Below are 11,175 nucleotides of genomic sequence, written 5' to 3' on the forward strand. Positions count from 1 at the left end.
TTATGTGTGGTATTGGAAGGTTTGGGGGATGTAGCCTCTGGGTGGCTCCTGTGATACCAAAAAGATGGATGCCGAGACTGAGGTCATACCCACACCATACATTTATAATTGTTGTCATGGCTTCATCTAAAGAATGCTGGGGGAAGTAGTTTGTACTTCATAGACCTACAATTGGCAGCTCCCTTAAGAACTGAAGTTCCCAGTATTCCTTTGGGGTGTGTGTGTGGTTTAAAAGTATTGTGTGGATGCGACCTTCTTAGCATAGTTGAAGAAGTTACATGGTTTCCATGTGTGGTGCATTCTCACCTTCATGAGGTCTCGATTCATCATCTAAACTCTGACTGAGATTTGAACCCTGGTTGGGCGTCTCCCTTGTGTGGTGCTTTTGATGCCTCTTGAGGTCTGATTTACGGGTGAAGCTCTTTCCACATTGTTCACACTTGTACAGTTTCTCCCCTGTATGGCAAGACCTTGTATGTCTGGAAAGACCAGCGTTCTCACTGAAGCTTTTTCTACACACAGGGCATTCATGGGTTCTCTCCCCTTTGTGAATCCTTTGATGTCTAGTAAGGTTTGACTTACGAGAAAAACATTTATTACAGACTGAACATTTGAAAGGTTTCTCCCCTGTGTGAGTTCTTTTATGTTCTGTAAGGTGTGAGCTTTGTGCGAAACATTTATCACACTCTGAACATTTGAAAGGTTTCTCTCCTGTGTGAGTTCTTTGATGTCTAAGGAGATTTGCCTCTTGACTGAAGCCTTTTCTACACTCTGAGCATTGAAAAGGTTTCTGTGCTGTGTGGGTTCCTTGATGTGCAATAAGAAGTCTCCTTGAATGGAAACATTGACTGCACTTGGAACATGCATAGACTTTGTTCCATCTGTGTATGATTCTCTTATGTCTAGTAAGGACTGACTTGCTACTGAAACATTTTCTACACCTTGAGCATTTATAAGGTTCCTCTGCTTTGTGTGCTATTCTTTTATGTTTGGTAAGATATGACCACTTAGTATAGCTTTTCCTGCAAGCTGAACATTTATACTTCTTTTTGAGAATCATTTGTTGGCTAGGAAGATTTGAGCTCTTAGTAAAGATTTTTCTACCCAGTGATGACTTAAAAGCTGTCTTCCGCATGTGAAGCTTTAGATGTTTAGTAAGGTTTGACTTCTGACTGAAGCACTTACCACACACTGAGCATTCATGGGTTCTCTCCCCTTTGTGAATCCTTTGATGTCTAGTAAGGTTTGCCTTCTGAGCAAAACACTTACTACAAACTGAACATTTGAAAGGCTTCTCCCCTGTGTGAGTTCTTTTATGTTTAGTAAGGTTTGTGCTGTCAGTGAAGCTTTTATCGCATTCCGAACATTTGAAAGGCTTCTCCCCTGTGTGAGTTCTTTTATGTACTGTAAGGTTCCATTTCTTGCGGAAGCTCTTTCCACAGTCTGCACATTTATGTGATTTCTGTCCTGTGTGAATCCTCTGATGGGCAGCAAACTGCGTCTGATTCCTGAAGCTCCTTCCACACTCCAAACAAGTAAATCGCTTCACCTCTGTAGGGCACGTGGGGCTGTTTCCATTGTTTCTGCTCCCACTGCTTATACCTGCAGACTCTGCCCTTTGAATTGTTTTCTCCTCTGTGGACGTTCTGAAGGAATCTTGGGTTTCTGGCTGGTCTCCTTGCTTAGTGAAGAAGCCACTTTGAGGAACGACCGATTCATCTGTCTTCCATTCTGTGTGGCTTCCCTTTTCCCTCCTTGGTCCATTCTGACTCAGGAGGTTCTGCTCCACCATCTCATCCTGTGCTTTTTTCAAATATTTCCTTCTGTTTTGTCTCCACTGTGCAACACCTGCTGGATAAGAGAGAAGGAAATCATGGATGTCAGAGAGAGATGGAAACTGAGACATTCAATCTAATATGTTTTGTCTTTTTGATATTGTCAGAGGGTCATCATGGCTACTCTAGAGTAACTCCGCTTGAGTCCATTGTGTCTTCAAAGACGTTTATTGGGCTAATTATTTACAATGTAGAGACAGCTTAAAACATGACCTCTCATCCCGAATCAGAATCTGGCAATGGTGTACGTCTGTTCCTACGGCAGCAAAGTAGTTGGGGCACCCCAAAACGCCTCCCCCTTGACCTGCGTCTCGGCGCTCTCCTTACTTCTTGCGCCGGAAGGAGCGATGCCCTTTCAGTTTCCTCCCCGAGCTGTCGGTGCCCTGGCTCGCCAACATCCCCGAGCCCCTGTCTGCATTTCTCCGGCCCCGAGCTTTCCCATTGTTCCTCACTCTGATTTTTGTCCCCCTCCGAGTCTCTTCCTCCCCCTCTGGCTGCTTCAGAACTGGTGCTCTCTGTACTTGACGAGGTGGATGCCAGGATGATGGGGGCTGGCCCCCTGTAGGGAGTCACCCTTACAGATATACTTTTGGGCCATTGCTGTCTAAGTGGGCAATGATTTGCCATCATGCATGACCTTTCTTTCCACTCTGCTCAATATCCTGAGTCTGGTCTTGCCATGGCGTAAGATTCACCAGCAAGTTCCTACCTGTAGAGATCCTATTCTTGAGAGCTTACATCGACTTTAGGAAGCATACCTATATTGTTTGACCATCATGAGGTTAGATCAAGATTTCTAATTCCTGATGCATTGAAACTTTTCTAATGCTCAGGAGGAGACCATACAGCCAAAGTAGCAGACTATGAACACAGGGAAAGTAGTTGTGAACAACAAACAACAAAACAAAAAGTACAAAGGTAAATTGAAATTTTTTTGCACAAGGCTTATACAGGCATACATACAGATACATACAGATGCTTCAGGTTGCGTCTTTTCAGCTTCCGTCCCGCACTGAACCAGGAAGTACCCAAAAAGGTTACTTCCAGGTTTCAGCAGTCACGCATATGCAGAAACGCTAAATCGCACTTTGCGCATGCACAGAAGCACCGAATCATGACCAGACTGTGCACAGACGCAGCGCTGCGGGTTGTGAACGTGCCTCCCGCACGGATCACGTTCGCAACACGAGTGTCCACCATATATACATACGCGTCAAGAGCAGTACAGTTTTCCCAGCAAACAGTCCTGTTGTTTCCCCAGCAAATAGAACCTACATAGAGTGGGTTCGATGACAGTCCATTACTTTTAGTGGGTCTACTCTAGGTTGGAGTAGCATGGGATGACCTCCAAAATAACCTTGTGTTTTTGTCATTAAGACCTGGAGCTCAAAAGGAATTCTGCCTGGGACTTGCCTCCCCAATATGCATTACCCAGGAGTCCCATTACTTACCAGCACCCATACGTCTCTGAGCTGTGGCTTCACTGGGGGCTCTTCCTTGAAAAATGGATTTCTGACGAACCATTTCCTCATACCCAACACAGGAGTCTTGTTCCTTGGTGGCATCAAGAGCGGGCTGGAAAGTGGATTCATTGGGGCCTTTCCAAACTCCTTCACCAGGAATAGGCTTAATTACCCATATATCCTGCCCTGGGTGTGTTTCCTCAGGATAACCAGTTCTGAAGTGGATGGTGTGCTTTTGTAGGACACCTTGCTCATCCACAATGCAGATGTCTTGCCCCTTAGCAGCATCAACAACAGTCTGGGCTGGAGGTTCACTGGGGACGCTGGAGTCTAGATTGCTGTGAACGGGACTCTCCACTGGGTGGGTCTCTTGCAAACATGCCTTTCTCTCACAGATGTTGGGGTGGTGCCAGATGTTTTCCTCACCAACAATGCACACATCCTGCTCCTTAGCAGCACCAGGAATTGTCTGTACTGTGATTTCCCAGGGGGATCTGCCACTTCCTCCACTAAGAAGGGGTACATCCTCCTCCTCCTCGACTGGGTGGGCTTCCTGCTGACCCTCAGTTCTCTTATGGGTGATGGCCTTTGGCCTGATGGGTTCCCCATAGACAATGCACAGGTCTGGTTCCTTAGAAGTATCAAACATCATCATCCTGGCTGTGGCATCAACAATTGTGTGGGCTTGAGTTTTATTTGGGACACTGTAGTCTCCATTGCTATGAACTGGACCCTCCTCTGAGCTGATTTTCTGCAAACACGCCTTTGTCTCACTGGTTTTTGGGAACTGCCAGATGTCTTCTTCACCCACAATGCACACATCCTGCTCCTTAGCAGAGCCAGGAATTGTCTGCACTGTGATTTCCCAGGAGGCTCGGCAACTTCCTCCATGAAAAAGGAATATATCCCCCTCCTCCTCGACTGGATGGGCTTTCTGCTGACCCTCCGTTCTCTTATGGATGATGGGCTTTGGCCTGATGGGTTCCCCATAGACAATGCACAGGTCTGGCTCCTTAGAAGTATCAAACATCATCATCCTGGCTGTGGCATCAACAATTGTGTGGGCTTGAGTTTTATTTGGGACACTGTAGTCTCCATTGCTATGAACTGGACCCTCCTCTGAGCTGATTTTCTGCAAACATGTCTTTCTCTCACTGGTTTTGGGGAACTGCCAGATGTTTTCTTCACCCACAATGCACACATCCTGCTCCTTAGCAGAGCCAGGAATTGTCTGCACTGTGATTTCCCAGGAGGCTCGGCAACTTCCTCCATGAAAAAGGAATATATCCCCCTCCTCCTCGACTGGATGGGCTTTCTGCTGACCCTCCGTTCTCTTATGGATGATGGGCTTTGGCCTGATGGGTTCCCCATAGACAATGCACAGGTCTGGCTCCTTAGAAGTATCAAACATCATCATCCTGGCTGTGGACCAGCTGGGCTCCTGGCAACCTTCTTCGTAGGCACGGGCGTCTTTTGCTTTATCTACTGGCTGCCACTTTCTCTTTGCCTGTTTGGGAAAGTAGATTATATTAAACAAGGAATTTTGAGAAACAGGAAATACAGAGAATTAGAAGTATAGTACAGGAGTATCCCCACATGCACACTAGACTCTCTCCATCTTACTTTTTTAGGAAAATGGCTGACAAATGATTCTTTTCCTTCATGACCCTCATGTACACAAGGGAATACTAATGTTGGCCACTTAGCTCAGTGGTGTCTACACTGACTGGCAGCAGCTCTCAAGGTTTTCATACGGGAAGCCTCTCCCAAGCCCTACATGGAGATACTGGGGATTGAACTTGCCACCTTCTGCAATGCAAGGCAGGCACTCTACCACTGAGCTGCGTTCCTTCCCTTTAAGACTCTTTTGATCTTTGCTCTAGGACAGGGGTCAGCCACCTTTGTCAGCCGTGGGCCGGACCACTGTCCCTCAGACTTCGTGGAGGGGGCCAGACTATAGATATAGATATAATGTATTAAAAGTGAACGAATTCCCATGCCCTACAAATAACCCAGAGATGCATTTTAAGTCAAAGCACACCATCTACTCATGTAAAAACACCAGGCAGGCCCCACAAATAACCCAGAGATGCATTTTAAATAAAAGCACACATTCCAGTCATGTAAAAACACGCTGATTCCCGGACCGTCCGTGGGCCGGATTGAGAAGGTGACTGGGCCGCCTCTTACCCATGTTCCTTAGGTTGCCTAACCCTGCTCTAGGAAATGTAGCAACCTCCACCTGCAGAAGCCCTAATACACACCCTGTCCTTCTTTACCATTTTGTTGTGGACTCTGGGTTGCAGCTCTGCCTTAAACAAGCTCCCCCTTAGTGAAATTTTTAGTAAATGCAAAACTCAAAAGGCAAAAGGTACCTTCCGGACCCCGTCCCATCTTAACCTCATCTTAACCTCTCTCCTTTGCACCCTTCCTTGCTAACCACATTCCTCCTGCTGCCACAATGAGAAATGCCTTGTTTTCACTTTCTCATTCTTCCAAAGGGCTGTCATCCTTTGACTCACCCAGCTCCCCTTACGGATGCTGCTGACGAGGAAACAGAGAGGAAGATCCCAGCATGTCTTACCTTGAGTTCTTGGTAGGCTCCAGCTCACCCCGTCTGGTAGACATTGGTGAATTCACAGACTTCCCTTCTTCATTTCAAGTCCTTTCATTGTCCCACTTGAGTGTTTGCTAAGATAAATGGGTCCAGGTGTTGATCGTTTATGTGGGAAGTGCAATGGTTGCTGGGAATTGTAGTTCCCAAGAAAGCAAGCACTTGGAGTGAGGAAGCCTGACCTTAAGAGAACTCAGACAGGAGAGATATAGATATAGATATATCTCATTAGACATGTAGATGGCGGTACTTAACTGTCCAGCTTAGTCCATTACCTTTGAAAGAGACTGGTCCAACTGGTTCAGCAGTGGCAGTAGCTTCTACTAGATGTTAACCTCACAAATACAGGATCGTCAACGCTGACAGTGAACCCCTACATATACCAAGGAAAACAGAAACATAGACACCCCACCCCACCCACTCCCCCATCCCGCCCCTCTTCCCCCCTCTTCTTCCTAATGTCTCAACAAGCAAGATTGATGTGTAACAACGGAATAACTATGAGACACTGCATTACCTTTGTAAACCAAGAAAATCCTCAATAAAAATTTAAAACAAAAAACAAATACAGGATCGTAGACCTGAAAGGCACTCATGGGGTTTATCCAGACTGACTTCCCAAAAGTCTATAACAGCACATATCCGGGATGCATAAACATATATACTGGGGTTGGGGGACCTGTGGCCCTTCCAATGTTTGTAGGACCACAACATCCATCATTCCACACAATTGGTTGTTTGTATATCCAGCAAAGAAACCAAAAACATAATGTGTACTTTGGGTGGATAATAGATGGTGTTACACCCAGAGTGGCTGGAAGAAGCATGAGAACAAGCCAAATAGGAAGCCTAGAGTAACCAGTAGGATCATGTGCTCAGTCACACAATGGCTTTCAAAGAGGATTGCACCCATTTATGAAAGATAAAGCTATTGATGCTTGGCAGGGGGTTGGACTGGATGGCCCTTGTGGTCTCTTCCAACTCTATGATGGCTACTATTCATGATAGCTATGCTCTGCCTCAATGGTCGGAAGCAGTAATGCTTTCAAATACAGTCAAACCTTGGTTCTCAAATGCATCCATTATCGTATGTTTCGGCTCCCAAACACCGAAAACCCGGAAGTAAGTGTTCTGGTTTATGAACATTTTTCAGAACCCCAACGTCTGGCATACCCTTGCAACCACTCGAAAGCTGCGCCTCGGTTGCTGAACATTTCAGAAATTGTATGGGCTCCCAGAACAGATTGCGTTCGAGAACTGAGGTTTGACTGTACCAGAATCCTCTTGGGCTGAGGTCCTGCTTGAAGGTTTCCCCCGGGACATCAGGGTGGCCCCTGTGTAAAGAGGATGCTGTACTAGATGGGCCATTGACCTGATCCAGAAGGCTCTTATGCCTGTGCTGCCCCTTTAGCTGTATGTCTCTCACAGGGAACTTCCCATAGCCAGTCCTCTGGCATCTCTCTGTGGGAGTGGGAGTGTGCATTTGGGGTCCTTGCGAGTTCTGCAACGAGGAACATTGGGTGTGGTCCCAATGCATTTATTTACCTTTGCCATGCTGTTGCTGCATGCCAACTGGCAGAGCATGTGGTGTGTGTGTCCAAGGTGCATGGCATGTGTCATGCACCAAGAGTGAGCATTGCTAGGGCTGCAGTGTCCCTTCTCTTAGTTTCATTCCTGTGCTGGTGATTTTGAGCTACCTCCCATGAGCCACCTATGAATTAACTATACACTTTCTTCCTGCCCACCAGCTGCAAGTTAACAGTTGGGCAACCATGGCTTGGAGAAGACAGATTGGCCCACAAGCCAGAGGTTCTGCAGCCATGTGCAATGAGAAAAGCAGTACAAACTAAACCAAACAATTTCATAAACACTGCAGCAGTATGTTTAAAAGTGCAACCTGGACAGGGTACAAGACTAATAAAAAGAGAAGAAAGGGGTTAAAACGTACAAAATTTATTGGTAAATACATAAAACACATGAAAGTGCTTATAGAATCAAATCCCAAATAAAACATGCATTTAAAAAGAGGTACCAGTGACTGAAGAAATACACTGGAGTAGAAGAATGGAGAAACAGGAGTATTTGCAACATTTCTCTGCCTCTCCATTGCTGTCTTGTGCCGATTCAACTGATGTGAAATCATAAAAGCTTCATAAAAGCTATCATAAAAGCTTTCCCACACTTGTGGGCTATTTAGTGGGAATTGTCTTGTGCTGATTAATTGGATATTTAAAAAGGGTCTTGCTTACGTTATGTTCAACAAGACTTGGTTCAGAAGCATGGCTTAGGCCAAAATCTGGCTCCTCTCCTCTATGCATTCTCTGATGTTCCATACGGGAGGTGCTGCACCTGAAGCTCTCTTCACATTCTGAGCATTTGTAAGGTCCTTCTTCAATGTGCATCTTGTTATGCTTAATGAAATTAAACGGAGAAGTAAAGTCCTTGTGGCAGTTTGAGCATTTGTATGTTTTCTCCACTTCATGGGTTCTCTGATGTGCGATGAGCTGCGTGCTGAACTGGAAGCCCTGCTCACATTCTGAACATTTAAAAGGCTTCTCTTTGGTGTGATATATATAATGTCACATGGAATCCACACCACAATTGGACAACAATACCTGAGGCAATGAGTTCTCGTCACTAAAAAGACCCAAGAACCCACTCAAAGCATGGATTATGTGTGTGTATTGGAAGGTTTGGGGGATGTAGCCTCTCGGTGGCTCCTGTGATACCAAAAAGATGGATGCCGAGACTGAGGTCACATCCGCACCATACATTTATAATTGTTGTCATGGCTTCATCTAAAGAATGCTGGGAAAAGTAGTTTGTACTTCATAGACCTACAATTGGCAGCTCCCTTAAGAACTGAAGTTCCCAGGATTCCTGGGGGGGGGAGTTTTAAAAGTATTGTGTGGACACGACCTTCTTAGCATAGTTGAATAAGTTACATGGTTTCCATGCGTGGTGCATTCTCACCTTCATGAGGTCTCGATTCATCATCTGAACTCTGACTGAGATTTGAACCCTGGTTGGGCGTCTCCCCTGTGTGGTGCTTTTGATGCCTCTTGAGGTCTGATTTACGGGTGAAGGTCTTTCCACATTCTTCACACTTGTACAGTTTCTCCCCTGTATGGCAAGACCTTGTATGTCTGGAAATACCTGCGCTCTCACTGAAGCTTTTTCTACACACAGGACATTCGTAGGGTTTCTCTCCTGTGTGAGTTCTTTGATGTCTAAGGAGATTTGCCTCCTGACTGAAGCCTTTTCTGCATACTGAGCATTGAAAAGGTTTCTGTGCTGTGTGGGTTCTTTGATGTGTAATAAGAAGTCTCCTTGACCGGAAACATTGACTGCACTTGGAACACGCATAGATTTTGTTCCATCTGTGTATGAGTCTCTTATGTCTAATAAGGACTGACCTGCTGCAGAAACATTTTCTACAAACAGAGCATTTATAAGGTTTCTCTGCTTTGTGTGCTATTCTTTTATGTTTGGTAAGGTATGACCACTTAGTATAGCTTTTCCCGCAAGCTGAACATTTATAATTCTTTTTGTGAATCATTTGTTGGCTAGGAAGATTTGAGCTCTTAGTAAAGATTTTTCTATCCAGTGATGACTTAAAAGGTGTCTTCCTGGTATGAAGCTTTAGATGTTTAGTAAGGTTTGACTTCTGACTGAAGCACTTACCACACACTGAGCATTCATGGGGTCTCTCCCCTTTGTGAATCCTTTGATGTCTAGTAAGGTTTCAGCTATGAGAAAAACATTTATTACAGTCTGAACATTTGAAAGGTTTCTCCCCTGTGTGAGTTCTTTTATGTTCTGTAAGGTGTGAGCTTTGTGAGAAACATTTATCACACTCTGAACATTTGAAAGGTTTCTCCCCTGTGTGAGTTCTTTTATGTTTCCTAAAGCTTGAGCTGTCACTGAAGCTTTTATCGCACTCCAAACACTTGAAAGGCTTCTTCCCTGTGTGGGTTCTTTTATGTGTAATAAGGTTTGAGCTGTTAGTGAAGCTTTTATCGCACTGCGAACATTTGAAAGGCTTCTCCCCTGTGTGAGTTCTTTTATGTTTTGTAAGGCTTGAGCTGTCAGTGAAGCTTTTATCGCACTCCGAACATTTGAAAGGCTTCTCCCCTATGTGGGTTCTTTTATGTACTGTAAGTGTCCTTTTCATGCAGAAGCTCTTTCCACAGTCTGCACATTTATGTGGCTTCTGTCCTGTGTGAATCATCTGATGGACAACAAACTGCTTCTGATTCCTGAAGCTCCTTCCACACTCCAAACAAGTAAATCGTTTCACCTCTGTAGGGCCTGTGGGGCTGTTTCCATTGTTTCTGCTCCCACTGCTTATTCCTCCAGACTCTGCCCTTTCAATTGTTTTCACTTCTGTGGACGTTCTCAAAGCATCTCTGTTTTCTGGTTGTTCTCCTTGCTCAGTGAAGAAGCCACTTTGAGGAACGATGGATTCTGTGTGGCTTCCATTTTCCCTCCTTGGTCCACTCTGACTCAGGAGGTTCTGCTCCACCATCTCATCCTGTGCTTTCCCCAAATATTTCCTTCTGTTCTGTCTCCACTGCACAACACCTGTTGGATAAGAGAGAAGGAAATCATGGATGTCAGAGAGAGATGGAAACAGAAAGATTCAATCTAATACGTTTTGTCTTTTTGATATACTTTTGGGCCATTGCTTTCTAAGTGTGCAATGATTTGCAATCATGGATGACCTTTCTTTCCCCTCTGCTCAATTTCCTGAGTCTGGTTTTACCACTGCGTCAGATTCACCAGCTGTAGAGATCCTATTCTTGAGAGCAAATATTTTCTCAGTCTCCAGGTGGAAGCTTACATTGGCTTTAGGAAGCATAGCTATATTGTTTGTCCATCATGAGGTTAGATCAAGATTTCTAATTCTTGATGCATTGAAACTTTTCTAATGCTCAAGAGTAGACAATACAGCAAAATTAGCAGACTACGAACATAGCAAAACTAGTTGTGAACAAAAACAGAAAATCAAAAAGTATCCAGCTATATGGAAATTTTTTTGTACAAGGCTTATATATATACTGTATACCACCCAAGAACAGTACAGTTTCCACAGCAAACAGTCCTACTGTTTCCCCAGCAAGCAGAACCTACATAGAGTGGGTTCTATGACAGTCCATTACTTTTAGTGGGTCTACTCTCAGTTGGTGTAGGATGGGATGACCTCCAAAATAGCCTTGTGTTCTTATCATTAAGACCCGGAGCTCAGGAGGAATTCTGCCTG

The 11,175-nt window shown here is 44.9% G+C and overlaps 1 protein-coding gene and 1 pseudogene across 1 annotated transcript; both read right to left on the bottom strand.

The window, feature by feature from the left end:
* Positions 1-274: 274 nt before the first annotated feature.
* Positions 275-1,792, bottom strand: LOC148687120 (uncharacterized). The gene is made up of 2 exons (XM_088662497.1): positions 1,136-1,792; positions 275-970 (listed from the first exon to the last, which is right to left on the bottom strand). Exons 1-2 carry the CDS (start codon positions 1,790-1,792, stop codon positions 275-277), a joined length of 1,353 nt encoding a protein of 450 aa, XP_088518623.1.
* A 7,061-nt stretch (positions 1,793-8,853) lies between these two features.
* LOC148687121 (uncharacterized) lies at positions 8,854-10,440 on the bottom strand (annotated as a pseudogene).
* Between the last annotated feature and the right edge of the window lie 735 nt (positions 10,441-11,175).

Source organism: Zootoca vivipara, chromosome 2 (assembly GCF_965207765.1).
Source record: "Zootoca vivipara chromosome 2, rZooViv2.hap1.1, whole genome shotgun sequence".
In the NCBI taxonomy this organism is placed as follows: Eukaryota; Metazoa; Chordata; class Lepidosauria; order Squamata; family Lacertidae; genus Zootoca; species Zootoca vivipara.